The sequence below is a fragment of the Triplophysa rosa genome, linkage group LG17 (assembly GCF_024868665.1).
Source record: "Triplophysa rosa linkage group LG17, Trosa_1v2, whole genome shotgun sequence".
Lineage (NCBI taxonomy): Eukaryota > Metazoa > Chordata > Actinopteri > Cypriniformes > Nemacheilidae > Triplophysa > Triplophysa rosa.
This window is the reverse complement of record NC_079906.1, coordinates 2170695-2189657: the sequence shown is the minus strand read 5'-3', so window position 1 is coordinate 2189657 and position 18963 is coordinate 2170695. Positions and strand designations below refer to the sequence as shown.

Genomic DNA, 18963 nt, shown 5'->3' with positions numbered 1-18963 from the left:
ACGCAAAACAAGCAGATTACAAATACATCGCAGAAATCATATGGTCCTAGATATCACACATAGGTCGAGCAAACTTCGGCTATTCGGACATCATTCAGGGATGGAAAATGATAGGCAGCAGCAGCCTCTAATTCGCCATTTAACACCCGAATACACAGAAATAAAACAATGCAAGTGTCGATAACAGTATCGTTTGTCATGAAGCTTATCGATACTCTGGTATCGACCCAATTATGTACCGGTCCAAAAAAGTACCGGTTCTCAGTACCCATTCCTACAGATAACTAATAAGGAAGAAAGATGAACTAATCAGTAGGTAACAGCATACTGACGTTTAAGGTAAGTAACAATTAGTTACTTATTACTTATTTAATAGTCAACAATAACAACTACTAAATGCTGTATGTCTCCCGCAGAACTATACAATAACTAAGACTCATTTAAAATAATTATCTACTAACTACTTATTAACATCTGCTAAAAATAATTATGTCAATTAAACTAGTTATATATAATCTTGATTACTATTAAAAATACAGTTTTAACCTATTTTGTTTACTTTCAGTTAACTTCATTATTTTATATCACTAAGCTATTGTCCAATATTGTCCTCATCAAGATTTTATTTTTCATATCAATCATATAAATCGAATGAATCTTTATCCTTTTTTCTATTTTATTTATTTTAAAAGAAAGAAACTTAAGAAATACACCTTCTAATCACTGCATCATTAGCCAACTTACCTCACAAACATATCTCTCCTTGTTGCTTATTATGAGTCTTGTGGACAATAGCTGAAGAGTTGTGTTTTCATTATTAACTATTAAGAAATTCTTGGTAACCCATTAGTAATTATTAAAAAAGAATAGTATTTCTCTTGTTCTTACTGAATTATTCTGTGAAAATCATATTGACTTTTTAGTAATTTCTCAGGTCTTACCACAACAGTATTAAGTAATTACTTATGATCCGGAACCGTATTATAAAGTGAAAAACATGCTAACATTTTAATAATTACTCAGGTCTTATCACAACAGTATTAAGTAATTACTCATTATCCGGAACCGTATTATAAAGTGAAAAACATGATAACTTTTTAATAATTACTCAGGTCTTACCATATTAGTATTAGGTAATTACTTATGATGGATTATAACAATAATAAAGTGAAAATCATGATAACCCGGTAATAAAAAAGTAGTTCTGGGGTATATTCCAAGTATTACCAATAAATAAAACAGTATTGTTGAAACAAAAGCTTGTAGTGACTAATTTACCACCCACACATACACACACACCTGAATAGAGCTGACTTTTATGGACACAATAGATACATTTTAATAAATACTAACAAAAACTTTACAGTTACACAATAGTTAATGCAATATATGAAATTGAATATGGTTTTATCGCAGAACTTAACATATCTGACTAGGGTTGGGAATCGTTTCAATTTTATCGATTCCAATTCTGATTCTGCTTATCGATTTCGATTCTTATCGATTCCCAGTTTCGATTCCACAGTTGAAGTAAAACATTTAGATATCAACCTGTATGGTCATTTAGTCTGCTTATTGACTTGTTTGCAAAATATATATTTATGAGCACCGTTTTGTGTATATTTACACATAGAAACACACCTTTTCTGATTTATTACAATTTGTATTATCATAGTCGAACTACATCATGGTTAAACTGCAGTTACTATAATGCAACTATGGTTAATTTGTGATTCCTGTGCTTTAATGCAAATTCTATAGCTAAACTATGCTTACTATAGTAAAAAATATCGATAATTTTCATAAGGGCTTTTATTGAGATATCAGCAGATCATGCAACGCATGTACTTTTCTGAAAATATGCACACAGGAATTGATAAGAGGAATTCAAATTTTAATCTCAAGTATCCGATTCCTATTCATTTCGATTCCGATCCGATTCCTAGCGTTTCGATTCCGATTCCAAATTGGAATTGATTTTCGATTCCCAACCCTATATCTGACACAAATTTTTTAAAAAAACATTAACTGTAAATGCAGGTATCGGTTATTAGTTTCCAGTTGTTTCTGTGAATCACAGCGCCTTGTTTGCTTCTCTTTTCTGTAGCTTTAATCTGTTTGCATAAAGACATTGGCGATTGCATGTTGAATATATCAATAAAGTAAACTGCACAACAGGTCTTTTTCATTTTAGATGCGCTTTAGCGTGTTAGCAGCATTCAATCTGAACACGCTGCTGCTGTGACTTCCGCATACGGTGATGTCATTTTCATGCCCCTCCCCCTTAAAGTAACAGTGCATTATTTGTAGTATTTTAGTACTGTAACGATTGATTGACAAGAAAAACTTTCAGTTTTACCACAGAAACATTTATGATGATAAATACAGTGATTAAGAGGGGGAATTTTTTTACTATTTTTGGTTGAAAAGCACAATAGATTGATTTGTTTTAAAACGATTTAAATAAAAATATCACAGTATTGAGATTTCTACGAAATTCCCAAAATAATTTGTTAAAATGAATTTCAACTATTCATATAATTAATTCTAATACCAAATATCTATCTTCAATAGGCTGCTTACTGGCAAAATTATGTTTAGCAACTCTTAATGAGTAGTTAATGGATAGTTATTTAAAATGGGTCTTAGTTACTGTATAGTTCAGCAGGAGACAAACAACATTTAGTTGTTATTAATGACAATTAAATGAGTAATAAGTAACTAATTGTTACTTACTTTAAACTTCGGTATGCTGTTACCTACTGGTTAGTTAATCTTTCTTCCTTATTAACCATTTGTTCTGCATTAGTTCCTGCATAACTACCTATTAAGTATGAAACAGTATTATAAAGTGTTACCGTGCATGTAAACGCACTCAATGAGAAAACTTAGGGCTATGGTGACAGGAAAAAAAACTTTTTTTCGCACTTTGGTGGTGCATCGCCCTATTACCATAATGAAGAAGCCTCCACTGTTGCAAACTACGAACCCTGGACCACAAAACCAGTTATAAGGGTCAATTTCTCGAAATTGAGCTTTATGCATCATCTGAAAGCTGAATAAATAAGCTTTTCATTGATGTGTGGTTTGTTAGGAGAGGATCGAGATACAACTATTTGAAAATCTAGAATCTGAGGGTGCAAAAAATCGAAATATTGAGAAAATCGCAAGTTGACCATCAGAGGTGCTGTAGCAGGCCGTGCTAAGAAGAAACAGGTTTCTTTTAGTCATATGGCGCGAATATGTGTTTATCTGTGTCTTTGGTGTGTAATAAATTGCTCATGCACATACAATTGCAAAAATTAAAGTGTCAGAACAAAAGATGCATTCTATCAATAAGCGAATGCTCACCCAGACCTGCTTGAAACGCCTCGTGTAACCACACCCCCACAAATCTACGTCAGTTCGTGGTATGATTTGACTAAGACCGCCCAAATGTATAAGCAAGTAAGGTGGGTATGCAAAAATTACTAACCACTACGCACTGGTTAACTGGCCAATCATAGCACACCTCACTTTTCAGAGCGATGAGCTTTGTAAAAATCTGCGCGTTTCAGAGACGAGGGGAAAAAAGGAGATACAAACAACCTTAAATTGTGTATAGACATTGCATTACATCTAAAAAAACGATAATATTCGTTTCAGCCTTGTCATATGACCCCTTTAACGCTCTCTATTTGTTTACCGCTCTAATGACTTTGTGGAGAATTGTCATGATTCTCAGGGTGAGACACGGAGACAAGGAGAGTGGACCCAAATGCAGACAGCGGTTAAGGGGTTCACATGACATTTAATAACAAAGACAAAATACAAAACAAAGACCCACGTGGGGGTAAACAACAAAACAGAGGAACAAGAACAAGACTAACTAAACTGACAAGACTAAACTAATAACACATCACATAGGGACACAATAAACTAGACTAACTAACATGACCAGAACTCACCCACACGACACAGTGCAACATAACAGTACAATGATCCGACCCCAGACAGAGAACACAGGGGCATTAAATAGAGGGACAAATCAAAGGGGAACAGGTGTGGGGCATGAACTAATAAACAACCAATAACGAGAGATACAAAAGGGCGGGAACACAGACAAGGACCGGAGAGAGTATCGAAGGCCGACAGGGTCAAAATGACTCTCTCCACACATAACAAGGGATCCTGCCGTGATTCTACCACAAGATCAAGAAAGACATGACACGACGAGGCAGAATCACGACAAGAATAGATGAACCTGAAAGCGGAAATTCTAAGCTTTCCATAGATACCGAACTTGAGTGGGTAATTCACAAAAAGCCGGCTGCGTGTTTTTTGCGATTTATGTGCATCCACACATAAAAAAAGTTTTGATATATTATTGGTAGGAAATATCCAAAATATCTTAATGGAACATGATGTTTACTTACTGTAATATCCTAATGATTTTTGGCAAAAAATCTGCAATTTTGATCCATACAATGTATTGTTGGCTATTGCTACTAATATACCTGTGCTACTTATGACTGGTTTTGTGGTCCAGGGTCACATATTTTATAATATAAGAGGTATGCCACAGACTTATTTTCTTCCTTTGCAGGTACTGTGGGAAAATCTTTCCGAGGTCAGCTAATCTTACAAGGCACTTACGAACACACACCGGAGAGCAACCCTACAGGTAGTTCTCTCTCAAATCTACACTCCTACACACACACAAATGCAGTATTGCACTGCTGCAAATACAAATGAGTTACCTTGTAGTCCCCTGCCTCTATAGGCAGCAACTCCATATAAGGTGACTGATTTGGAACCTTTTACTGTTTATAGACAGCAACTCATGTACGCCACACACATTGCTCTCTATGTTGGAGACTCGACTTGACAATTGATTACAAAAAATGTACAAAAATATATCTTACCTACTGTTGCATCAAGTTTTTCATGAGCACACATCACTGTTTTTTGTCCTTGTTGTTTATATTTGACTAAAATGTGTTTGGAAGAATATTTGGAAATAATATTTTAATCAGTTTACCTGAGTTTGGCTTATCATGTAAAGGGTCAGACAGAATCAAGGCTCTTTTTGAGTTCAAGAAATCTACCATAGAGAACTCTGTGATGAAAACCTCCCATGGGACATGAACACTGCAGGCTTGGCTCCACAACAATTCCATGATTAGCTCATTTAGGAGGCAGTTTACCCTAAAAAATAGCAGACATTATTTCCTAGTCTTACTCTCCGAAAAACATGCTGAGTCATATCAGAGCAGAGCTGTGCTCAGACAAATCAAGAAATAATTGTAGCTGGTTATATGCCTGTTGTAGACACTATCTTCTCAAAATTGGCCAATGTTTGACCATTTAGACACTTATCCTTATATCACTTTATGTACAACCTTAGGTTACAGTGAAAAAAAGAGATGGAGTAATGTAAGGTCATTGCATTGTATTTACCGCTCTCTGTGAATTTTGAAAGTTAACTTTGCAGTGGTCACAGAAGTCTAAGCTACAGCCACCGCTGTAGAAGAATAAAGAAGAATTCATCCACGATTACCACACTACCAATTGTTTACTTTCTTGATTCATTGTTCACTGTTTCACTGTTTTTTGTCTTCTTTTCTTTTAGTAGGTTTGTACTTGTTAACTATTCAATGGGAAAGCAAGTGCTTGTTTTAATGCAAAAAGAATAACCTAACTAAACTAATGTCAACTTTAGACTTCAACGTTTTAGCTAAAAGTCACATTCATGTGAAGTATTACAATCCATATATTCACCAATGTTTTATACACCTTCAAAGCAGCTGATAACACATCTTTATCAGGTTCTTGAGGGGTAATATCACCAAGTGTTTTATCACAATATGTCCCTTATGTTTCAGTTTATGTTTGTTGTTTTATTTTATTTTATAGTTATTGTTTTTATAGCACCCATATTGTTCTGTACTATACTTGTTTTTGGTATGTTCAGTAAGAATTTCATTTTCTATTAATTACAGTTTTTTTTCTGAAAAACGATTTATTTATTATTCAGTTTTTAATTCACTTACCTATAATATTTTGGTAATAGCTGTGTCTGATAACATTACAACATAACATTTCTTGTGATATGATACCCAAAAATGCTAGGTTTGAAAACAGCCATTGTTTCTGCATGTATCCTTAAAATATAGATGAATGTTATCATAATCCAAAAGAAAACTTGTTCAAAATGTTTAATCCTCTCTTTTTCAAACACAGGTGTAAATATTGTGACCGTTCATTCAGCATCTCCTCCAACCTACAACGACATGTTAGAAACATTCACAACAAGGAAAAACCTTTCAAGTGTCACCTCTGCAATCGCTGCTTCGGTCAACAGACCAATCTGGACCGGCATTTAAAGAAACATGAACATGAAAATATTCCAGGTTAAATTTATCTCCATTCTTATTTTAATAATGGTTGACTTCTTGATTTCTTCGATGTCATCTGTAATTTGCTTTCATGATACTGCATCCACACCACTTGGAGTCAGTATAAAAGAAGACTGTCACAATTAGCTAATTTTTCTATTTGTATTTATTATTGTAGTGAGTCAGCAGTCTGGTGGGATTCTCTCAAATTTAGGAATGAATATTTCCTCACCAAACTCTGAGTCTGACAATCATGCCCTTTTAGATGAAAAGGAGGACTCATATTTCTCAGAAATTAGAAATTTCATCTCAAATAGTGAGCTGAACCAAGCCTGTACCTCCTCAGAGAAAAGGTAAGAGCATTCTGCATGAGCACACATGCATACACAAACGTATACATATTCAAATGATGTTTCGAATCTATGGCAAAAAAACAGCTGAATACAGTAGCTAGATTCTGCCTCTGGTACTGCTTCACTGAGATTAGCTGTGTGTGTCAGCAAGGAAAAGACATTTGAATTAGTTACTTCACCTTTACTAAATTTTGTTCTGAACAGTCGATACAAATCCCATCATCTAAAAAAAATCCCATAGCCTACTCCAGATTCGTCAACCATCAGCACACCTGTCAGTTTGTTGCCAGGTTTGTTACTTACGCATTTGGCAGACACTTTCCTTTAAAGGGGTCAAATGACAGGGCTAAAAGGAATATTATCGTTTGTTTTAGATGTAATGCAACGTGTATACACGATTTAAGGTTAAAAAATGCTGTATTTTCCACATACCGTGCATGTTTGTATCTCCTCTTTGCCCCGCCTCTCTGAAACACACAGATTTTTTACAAAGCTCATCGCTCTGAAAAGCGAGGTGTGTAGTGCGTAGTGATTGGTCGAATACTGCAAGCGTGTGATGGAAATGTAACGCCTCTTACCATATTCGGAACATCATGTTTCCAAGCAATTGTACTGACAGGTGATAAAATGTCATCGGTAATTTCCTTATCAATTCGAGCCCGAATCTGATCCGGAAACTGAAGACGATCAAGCCGATACATCAACTTTACCAGTGCGACCTGAGCAGTAAGGTTTTTAAAAAATATATTATGTTAAATAGTTAAAAACTATAGCTAACTGTTTTACCTTTTATATACAACGTTATAAAGATTTGCCGTTAGTGATCAACCAGTGTTACCCCATGTCAATAAACCCCATAATAAACACGACATTTGTTGCCTCTAGTTGGAACATAAGTACTGATTATTAGGACTTATGTTGTCTTTTTTCACGTTGCGCATGAATTTGCAGATCTCAAACACACGACAAACTCAACTCGCGTTAGTCCGTAACAAAGTCTTTTACAATGAAAATATACTTACAAGCTTCGAATCTGAAGCGCCAGACTGTCGTTGCGAAGTTGTAATGGTTGGAATTGCCCCACTTTTTAACCAAAGCTTTCATGCACAGCCGGCCTTGATCTCTCCCAGGTTCATGAAGCAATCATCTTGAAATGCTCTGCACACACTTGAATATTCGGATTGTACTGTTCTGGAACAGTATTGTAAATAAAATGTAACCATTCGTTTTTAGTAGTCTCATCTTTTGGAAGGGCAAACAAAGAGGCTTTCTTTTTGCAACGAAACACAGCGTCTCCACAACATGGCTGCAGCGGCGATGATACAATGAGATTAACATGTACGCCCACCTTACTTGCATATACATTTGGGCGGTCTTAGTCAAGTCATACCAATGATGTACATTCGTGGGGGTGTGGTTACACGAGGCGTTTCAGGCAGGTCTGGGTGAGCATTCGCTATTAGATAGAATGCATCTTTTGTTCCGACACTTTAATTTTTGCAATTTTACGTGTCTAATACATGCATGGGCAACTTATAACACACCAAAGACACAGAAAAACACGTATTCGCGCCATATGACCCCTTTAAAGTGACTTTTAGTGCATTCAGGATATTTTTTCAGTATGTTAGTCCAATGCTGTACCAAATGAGCTACATGCACCCATTCTGAGTTTGATTTAGGTGGCACTACATTCGATTCTGACCAACAAATGAAAACATGAATTCTTTCATAGACGGGGAATAGTTCTTCTAAGTGTCGAGACCCTGATACAGCTGCCTTATCACATGAAAGCTCTGCTGTGGGCTGACTCCTTAGATTGCTAACTGGAATCACTAGTTCAGTCCTGACACGTACCAGCAGGTCAGGGCTTATTCAAACTTTTAATGGTAATTCAAAACGTGTACTGTTTTGTCTCTCTACTAATTGCCTTCATGGAAAAACTCACATGGACAGGCAACTGCAACATTGCCATGTGTTCTAATGTATTTTTTTTACAATTTGTTCTGTCTCGCTTTCTGACTCTTTTGTGTAACTAGAGTAAATTCATGATAAAAATCATCTTTTACCCTTTTCCTGTCTGGTCTGTCAGTGAAGATCTAACAGAGAACAAAATATTGTGATTTAAGGGACAGATTTAAGGGACATTCAGATTAAGACATCATCTGTGCACCCCCTCCCCCTATTTTGCAGTAAAGACAAACAATGCTTTGGCATGTTTAGACTGGGAGACAAAGCAAAGGTCTGTGGCAGGACTGCTGTCGTCTTCCATGTGGCATTTACTTGCTCTCAGGTCAGGGTAAACTTGAGCTGGCCTTTAAGTACAGGACACTGAATTATGATTGAAAGAAAACAGTCAAACTGTCCTTTTAGTAAGCCTTCACTTGATATAGCTTAACTACCAATCTTATCCACAACACCTCATACAAACCTTGATAGAAGTTCATTGCTTTGAAGCAGTGTGTTCGATGACATCGTAGACCAAAATATTTGAGGAAATAAAGGTTGTGGAACAATGTGGTGATAGCTGCTTTACAGCCATTTTGTCTAAATCTTTGTGGCAGTGGGACAAAGAAGATTGACCTGACCTGTTTTGCTCACTCCTACTCGACTCTCTGAAATCGGCCAATTCATCATTGTTGTATTCGCAAGAAACATCTGCCATTATTGCAAATCTGTGTATTTGTCATTTGTGGATCTGTCTTGTAAATTTGGACCAGGTACGGATTTTACTGCCCTAAAGAGCTTATTTTGTAAAAAAAAAAATAGAATGGAAAATCACATGGAGTTTGAGAATGAAAATAGCCTATTTTTGTCCAGTATTTAGTTAGTTGTCATAACTGCCTGTGCTTATGTTCATAACTGCATGAGTACATGTTCTCTGCTGTTTTTTAAGATCCAGGATCTAACTTTGAATCTATGGCAACATACCTAAAAAAAGAATTCACAAGATTTGTCAAAAAACAAACTGTATATTGTAAATAAAGTCTTATAGATTATAACGATCCCAGTAGTGTGAGAATTATGCACTTAACTAAAGATTTACTTAATATGCAGGTTTGAAATATACATAACAGAGTTATATTATAACTAAGTTCTACAAGTCAGGTAGGGTTCAACAGGGTAGAAAATGCTCACGAAAATCTTAATTGTTTAATGAAAGAAACCTTTCAAGTGAAAGTGACCTTATTTGTCAGGTATGGTGACCAAAATATACCCGAAATGTGACCTCTGCATTTAACCCATCCAGAGAGTAGTGAACACACGCACAGCGAGTCGTGAACACACGTACACCCAGAGCAGTGGGAAGCTATCACTGCAGCGCCCGGGGAGCAAGTAGGAGTAAGGTGCCTCAGTCGTTACCCGCCAGCCCTGAGAATCGAACCGGCAACCTACTGGTCACGAGTCCAACTCTCTAACCATTAGGCCACAACTGCCCTAATGGTGAAAGAATACATATTTGAATAAATACATTATTGATGTCACTACAGGGCAGAGCCAGCAGAGGACAATTCTCACGCAGCCTCCAAACAAGATGAAGAAGAAGAGGAGATGGAGGGAGATGATGAAGAAGAGGATGGTTCTTTAACCGAAAAGTCACAAGACGAGACTGCTTGTCTAGTCACTATGGTGCAGGGCACTTATGAGGATGACGAAGAAGCAACATCACTCCCTATGTCTTACGAACATACGCGCAGGTGAGTAAAATGCCTATTTGACAGCAGCTGAATACCAAGCCTATTAAACACTTAACCATTTTCCAGTAAAAGAAAGATAAATACATTAACATTTAAGGAACATACTAAAATGTGGATTTAAAGTGAATATTGCTTGTCATTTTCATCTTTTTTAATTAAATATACTGTATGTGTGCCACTTTCTTGTTAAGTCCAACTGTTGTTGTCTTGTGGAAAATTTTAGATTTATAGTATTCATACAGTACTTATGTATTTATATATTAGGCATAGCCCTGTGATTGTGCATCGCAGTGGTCTACAATGCCATAGACAAAGGTCTGTTCCAAAACCAAGTGAGTTTCCTACTTAGACAGCATTTAAAGGTATCGTGATCTAAAGACTGGCTTCAAAACATCGAGTGCATAATTTGCTGCAATTGAAGGGAAAGTTCACCCAAACATTTCAATTTTGTCATCATTTAGTCACCCTCAGATTGTTCCAAACCTGTATAAATGTATTTGTTCTGCTATGTCAGTATGAATGTCAGTAACCAAACAGATCTCATCCCCCATTTACTGCCATAATAGGGAAAATAAATAGGGGATGAGATGTGTTTCGTTACTGACATTCTTCCAAATATCTTTCTTTGTGTTCAGCAGAAAAAAGAAATACAGTATACAGGTTTGGAACAGCCTGAGGGTAAGTAAATGATGATAGAATTTTCATTTTTGGGTGATCTATCCCTTTAAAGTTTTCTTCTATTGGCCAAAATGACGGAAAGCTTTAAAAAATAGTTCAAGCAAAATAGTAATGAAAAGTGTACTATTTTACAAAATATTAAATAACTGGAATCAAGAATCTAATGTGTGCAGTTGGGATGCAGTGCACAGTGTAGGATGCTGCCTATATAGACAATAGATACTAAGGTAGCTCAATAGGTTTTGCAACAGAGCTTCTAAAGGCTGATATTATCCACCATAACCTTTAGCTGATGTTGACAAGAGGATAAATGTTTTTATTGGTATGTTGCCATCTATGTGTTGCCTCATTGTCTATCATTCTACTGACAATAACACCACTAATCAGTAAATAGTCATCTGTCATTGTATGTTTGTTTATTACCTTTTAGCAAACCTTGGTTTGCCAGAACAAAGATAAATGGTCCGTTTAACAGTACACTACTTTACTGCACCCAGTTTTGCACCCAAGGGATTAAATAGTTGGTTCTGTTGCATTTTTACATCCACTTTTTCACTGTGCTCTAAACATGATTATTTCTGGAATGTCACTGGAAAAAAACATCTAGATACATCCATAATATTTTGGGGCATAATTATTTTCAAAGAAAATATATGCTTATGTTTTTGCTAGCAGACAGGGTTCCCGCTTCATTTTGCATGACCAAAGCGATGAACAGAGTTCTTGACCATTAATGTCGCCACATGCTGTGCCAATGTGTTTTGTGCTATCATTCCTGTTAGGACTACACAATATTTCACTTAGCCCCCTCACCATCTCATTCACTGCATGCTCCTCAAATGCATCCAGTTATGATACTTAGATTCAAGTTGTGGTTGGGCTAATTGAGGGTCCCCTCCCCTGTCTACACCCTGGCCCTGAACCCTCCCTTTCCCGGCACAGGTGTATTGAGGAGGATGCAGGCCTATTAGATCTGGAACCTCTGCCTGGTTTCCCCAAAGGCATGGAATTCCATAAGGCTGGCGAGGAGCCATATGATATTAAAGACATTTTTAGCACCTCAGTAGAGTCGGAGGCTCTGAAAGAAACACTATTCAGGCAGGCTAAAACCCAGGTATGTGACTGTACCTGCTCCAGAGAGCTTCTACTATACTATGATCGGAATCGTTTGTTATTACTCAAGGAGAGGGCATGTTAAAGAGCATGTGTTCTTTGATCTGGACACATCCTATATTAGTGTAGTGTTTCCCAACCATTCACCAACTGAATTGTTTAATTCACAAATTAAACCAAAATAATTAACTAACACTATTAGTGTTCTGTATTAATGCTCTTTATTTAACTTAAAATTGTCCTCTGGTGTAATCATTTCATGTGGGGTTGTTGTATGACTTATTTTGTGATCACAGCGTTTTATGTTTAAAGGTGTAATTAAACTTTTGTTTCTACTCACCCTTATGTCCTGGATGACTTTCTTCTACAAAACGTCTGAGCTGCTTTTGTCCATACCACAACAGTGGATGGTGTTTTTACTGCCATGCGCAGAGCAGACCTCACATCTTTGACTGTGTTTACAGTCGGCTTTGACATGTGACCAGCTTATGTCCACATACATATTAAAAAGACAAATGTAAAGTCATTTGTGATCAGAATGTTATCTGATATGAATTTGTGATCAGAATGTTAGCTGAAGTGTCCTGATACCTTCATGTCAGATACAACTGAGCAATATTAAGTAGCCTTACAAATTTCCTGTGAGACATTGATGCACACTGATGCACAAACAAGGACAAAGAGTATAGACACTAAGAGGCGAAACTCAATAGAACGTTCCATTGCAACACTCAAGCCCAGTAGCAGTACTGCGTGTCTGCCATTTTGGGTGAAAGCAACTCAGCAGTCCAATAGCTTTTTGCTGTCACTATGGCAATATAAACTGCTTTAAAAAAAATAAAATAATGTTAAAATCCAGCCTGAATGTTGACAATACATGATAACAAAACCGTTTCTCTCAAACCATGTGAGTTATCAGGTATTAGCATTGTAAACACTTTATTAATACCAACAAATTAAGGACATGCATCAGAAAAATTGGCAATGACAATAAATAGGTAGTTGACGAATAAATCGTGTGACATAGCAAACTTTTGAAAACAAACTGTTATTATTACATTATTTTATATGATTAATATTTATGTTTAAAATAGAAAACAGTATAAGAGAGATTTTTCTATATTGTTTTTTCCCCAAATTTTTGGCATCACACCATACAACAACTTTGCATATTGATCTGTCAAATACCCAAATTTGAATGGAAAATGCTAATGGTTCATAATGGTATTTTAATGGGAACCATTAGAATTGGGTTTCTATTGTTTTTTTTTCAGCAGCAATGCATCCTTTGATAGAAACAAAAAAACAATAGAAACCCAATAGAAAATTGGGAATCACAGAATTAGAATTAATATATCACATCACAGAATTAATACATCACAGAAATTCTAATGGTTACCATTATGAACCAGCTTTTTCTATTAAAACCATTACAAAATTATTTTTGTAGTGTGTTTTGGTAGCCTATTGTTCCATTAGGATTTAACATTATTACCATTAAATCCATCAAATATTTTTTTCAGCATGGTTCTATAAGATCATTGTAGTGTGTTCCAGGGGATTAAAACGTACAATATATATTTCAGACCTAGTGGAGAAATAGTAACTAATAATAGTAATAGTAGGCCTACATGTGTAAAGTTGCATAAAATGTAAATACTCAATAAAGTAGGCTAAATGGTTGGATTCCACAACTGATAACATAAAACATATATAAGACAATAGAACATTTACTGTAGGTGTCATAAAATTTATTGATGACTTAATTTGAGAATTATCTGTTGCACTATGAACTACTTGTCTTCCGCGTTCTCCTCGACGTGGCTCAGTCATTTCCGGTAACAGTGGCATATCTACCTGCGGAGATCATGGAGATTATTTTTATCTTTAGGGAGGTCACTCAATTAAAAACAATAAATCCTGTTTGTGATGTTAACATGCTTTAATGTGGGTTTTTATGACAGATCTTACATTAGCAGAAGTTCTCCTATATTTTATACTTATCTCCTGAATAATAAAGCCGCTGTATGCACCCTGCACCAGTCCATCGCTTTCCTTAATGGTGTTAGTCTCATTCATAGAGTACCTGTATATTTCATACATTTTAACAACAATAAAATTACAACATACAATGATTTTTAAATGTTTAAATTAATTAGACGTTCATTCAAATTGTAAAGTATTTTAAAATAGCAATGTGCAGATAGAGCAGATTTAATTCCAAATAACATGCTGCTGTGTGCATGTAAGGAATGCTGCTGCTGCACATATAACATATATGAATAACCCCCATATAGCGTACATGATCACCTTGTAGCAGATGTATACATATGTGGAGCTGGGGAAGGAGGAGGGTTTCCGAAGCACGCTGCACTACTACGACAACCACTAGCCAAGATTCAAATGTTGAGCAGCAAGCGGGCTGCTGATATAGAAGGAACCAATCAGCTGCGCCGTGTGGTAAAGTTATTATTTCAGATTGGGTTGGGGTCGGCAACAGGCCAAGACTGGCCCGCCAGCAATATTATCTGTCCCGCGCCAGCAGCATTATTTTAATTATTATACCCGCAGCTGGTTCTGAAATAGACCTGTCACAATCACGTCTTTGGTGAATTTGCCTTTAAAATAAAAGTACGAGAACGTTTTTGCAGCAATGTTTTATTTTGAAATGAATTGAGAGCTATTAATTTGAAAAGTTCTGAAAGAACTAAGGACACTTCTAATAGCCGTCGTGAAATATGGGGTATGAAAAAACTAACAGTGAAGCATTGAAACGTTTGCTTATAACACGGGGCCTCAGCACCAGAGCATGTGAGCGAAGCGGAGTGAGAGCATAGCGTTAATATTTATCTCGGAGTGGAGAGCGCATTTCCTTTCCGCTCGCTCAATACGATCAGAGTCGCTCGCTCAGCACTGATTTACCCTTTTGCTGTTGGATTATTGTCCCATATATACCCCATGAGCCTGAAGCCTGAATAATAGCACAACGGCAACGGCATGCGCGTCAACTACAAATGCCTCGTCCATTTGCGGAGGTGCGTTGTCGACGAGGTTTGATACGGGCTCATTTCAGTAAAAAAAAAAAACATTAGAACATTTATTTTTATTTTTCTTAAGAAGACATTTTGTCACTTACCCAATGTAACTGTTGCTTTTCTGAAATAAAACCTGAATAAACCTCGATGGCATATGCGACCGAGGCTGACAAATGTGATCTCTGGAGGACGCATGCAGCCTTCGAAGACACATTCTAAAACTAGAAGTACATTCTAAAATGCTGTTACATTTGAGGTTTGATGTTTTAAGACCGCATTTCCCCTTGTTTTGGTCTATTTTTCTTTAGAGCCTGTTTCTTTTATTAACCCCAGTAATCATAAAGGTGTTCATATCAGCCCCGGTTCCTGCCAGGTGCAGAAGGGTGGGCTAGCATGTATCCTGGGTGGGCATATACCCCAACCAGAAAAAAATTAAGAAACCATTTAAACATTTTTTTTTTCTTTTTTTCTGATAAGATAAGAATGTGTTTTGGAAAAATTATCGTTTTTGTTTATTTCTGTGAAAGTCTGACAACATTTTCCTCAAATGTCATATAAAAATGTTGTTTTTATTTGCCGAAAAAGAACTGGAGAAAACTGAAATATCGCAAAAAAACAAAACAAGTTCATATTTAGTTTTAAACAACACAGAACTAGTGTTTGTAGGCCTACATCGTGTATTAGAAAAAGTTAAAAAGATGATTTATGAAATAACTCTGCTTTTTTAAAATGAGTTTATTATCATGCTCTCAGTCTTATATATTGCTGTTGGGTGACTTTTAACAAACACTGCAATATATGACTTCAATACATGCAGGATTTAAATGATATATAAATATATAATAATATATAAAACAGACATTCATTACAGAAGACTGCAAGATTAAAACAAAAATAAATACTGTTGATTATTGCCCTTTATATAGTAATTGTGTGCGTTTGATTTTATTGATGTTTTACGCATAAAGCGGTCATGTAAAATAAATAGAAGCCTATAAAGAAAGCGGGCTATAACATTCCCCATCACTGAACGATCACTGACTTCTGTTAAATTTCGCAAAAAAACTCCCGTTTAATGAATGAATCTGATTACACTGCACAACTTTACATCATATCTGCGGGCCTAAACTAAACTCTTTTGCTCAATGTTTTGCTACCACCTTCACTATGAATTGGGGTGTTTGAGATGGAGGGAGACAGATTTATTTGTAAAGCTGGATCTTTCAGTCATTCCTGACGGTTGATAAGTTAAAATCTAGCCTAAATATTAGCCTTCTTCACAAAATAAGACCGCAAAAACTCCCGTTATAATAAATTAATCTGATTTTACTGCACAATTAATTTTACATGCTGCATGCATAAACTCAAAGCAAGCGTGCAGTGCGCCTAAAATTCCTTTGCACATTATTTAGCTTTCACCAGCATCTCTGTTACAAACTAAAGCCGCTCTGTGAGTGAAGAGTGACGTTGTTTTCAACCAATAGAAGATACTGCAATTTTTGTTGTTGTTTTTTTATTCTCATTGGGTGGGCAAGACAGACGTTTAGGTGGGCTCAGCCCACCCCTACCCATGCCTGGAGCCGGCCCTGCTGCATTTCATCTTTTGTGCGTTTGTTTTGAATGTTGCACTATGGCAGCTATATGTTTACGGAAATAAATAACAAAAATCAAATTTACTTCACCATTTATTATACAGTTATTTTTTAGGCACTCTTTAAATAAAAAATGACTAAAAATATTGGCTGTAATGTCACAGAATGTCGGACTGAAACATAACTGGTCTTTTTCAACCTACTACTTAAACTGAGACATTTATTCAAGAAGTTTATTATAAACTGAACACATTACTAAACACATTTTATGTCAGAACGGGATCTGAGCGGGATTTGGTTTACCGGTTAGCGTAATGTGAGCGGAGCGTTTGCTGGGTCCGTGAGCGAGTCATTAAGCAAAATATTAAGTGGAGCGGTGCTTCGCTCACATGCTCTGCTCAACACCAACACGTCAACAATGAAGGTATCATGCTTCGTCTCGTAGTACCGTCTAATATTATATTCTTTGCAAACTTCGTTGCAGATAAGACACACCGGCTTTGCATTTACAAAACTAGGTAGGATGAATGCATAGTTGTCTTTCCATTCCTCTTTGTATGCCCTATTTTTGCTGTCAACGTTTCCTCTTTAGGCTCTTTGATAGTACCATTTTCTCTCACCATCTAGCTAGCTGAAATGTTAACATCACTCTGCACATGACGTAATAGCGTACCCCCAGCAGGCAAAAAAAATGCAGTTTAGCGAGTGAGGAGTGTAAAAAATAGGCTACCTTAAATAATTATATAACTTTTATGTAATTATATAATAACTATATTTTTAAAAGTATGCTATTGTAGCTGCATTTTTCACCAATTAATTTCTTAAATTATCCTTTGACTACGTTCTGGCCCACCATCCAGCCGCAAATTACTTTTTTTGGCCCGATGCCAAACTTACATGCCGACCAGGAGTGCGCCATCTACAGTTTCATGCTAGAACTTTTTCTGTCATGTATGTAAAAATCAAATTTTTAACCGTTTAGGTTTCACAGGGAGCAACGGCCCGGTAAATGCATATAACCGGAACCTAGTGAGCCGTACGATTTCAAGTCGGAAGTACGTCACAAGGCTACGTGCAAGTAGTCCATTCTGTATGTCTGTGCTATTGTCCAGCTGGCATTTTCACCCCAAAATGTCGGCCGCGCTACCGCAGCGCCACCTATTGGCTGTTTACTAAAAAGCACTAGAGTTTCGCCTCTTGGTAACCTATACTCTTTGACGCGGATATGTTCTACATGTCTAAACTATATAGACAGGGCCGGCCCAAGCCTTTACGGGGCCCTAAGCAGAATTTTATTTGGGGGTCCCACTGTGCCCCCAATACAATCGAGTATTGTCAATGTTTGATTATTTGCACACACATTAAACCTAGCACACCCAATTCTATTAGTTGTAGCTGTGTTTGGGATGTAGGAATGTCATAAAAACACATAAACAACGCAAGGTGTATTGTGATTGTCAAAACATTTGATAATTTCATGACTTTCAATTTTAGGTGAACTGTCCCTTTAAATTTCGAGCACAGCACATACAAAGCTTGTGGAATTTATTGATCAATGCATTTAACTATTTGCAAAGATTTTATTTTAAAAATCATTTTTCTCTTCATTTTATTTTAACCACAACCTATAAAACACCCTTTTAAAGCCACACAGCCCTTGACGACGATTTAATCCCCTTTTTATTTTTTTATGTAGTTTATTAATGGTTGATAACCATTAAATTAATTTACAGTATGCACACAATTATTCTCAACCTTATCCCAAATAAAATGCTGAATTAACAGATAATTACAAATTACACGAATCACGTAAATTACATATTTTTTATCTAAATCAGCATTTTGTTGTTTGCATCAACGAATACTGTCAGATGTTCAACATTTCTATCGTTAAACACTAAACAGTTGTCAAATATTTAATGTTTTAGTCACTGTCGTGTGTTGCAAAGCACTCTCTAAACTTTAAAACTTAAGCGTCTTGCTGAACAGCTAAAGATGTGACAGTAGCTCAGTCTTCTTTAATTTGATTGGTCACTGCTCGGTTTTGTAACCAGTAATTCCCGCCTCCTTTCATTTGATTGGCCGCCTCACTTATTTTGATATTGCAATGTTGCGTT

At 36.3% G+C, this 18963-nt stretch overlaps 2 protein-coding genes across 9 annotated transcripts in view; one reads left to right on the top strand and one right to left on the bottom strand.

The window, feature by feature from the left end:
* The window catches only part of LOC130567666 (platelet glycoprotein IX-like), a 253006-nt gene that overhangs the window by 117116 nt on the left and 116927 nt on the right, over positions 1 to 18963 (bottom strand). The gene's annotated exons all lie outside the window — the stretch shown is intronic.
* prdm16 (PR domain containing 16) overlaps positions 1 to 18963 on the top strand; it is a 402250-nt gene that overhangs the window by 371537 nt on the left and 11750 nt on the right. For 2 of the 3 annotated variants that reach the window (XM_057355906.1, XM_057355911.1), the window contains 5 exons: positions 4586 to 4663; positions 6223 to 6392; positions 6556 to 6730; positions 10222 to 10428; positions 12049 to 12220. In XM_057355906.1, coding sequence (XP_057211889.1) covers positions 4586 to 4663; positions 6223 to 6392; positions 6556 to 6730; positions 10222 to 10428; positions 12049 to 12220 — 802 coding nt within the window. The remainder of the gene's footprint in view (positions 1 to 4585; positions 4664 to 6222; positions 6393 to 6555; positions 6731 to 10221; positions 10429 to 12048; positions 12221 to 18963) is intronic. The other variant, XM_057355907.1, reaches the window with a different exon arrangement.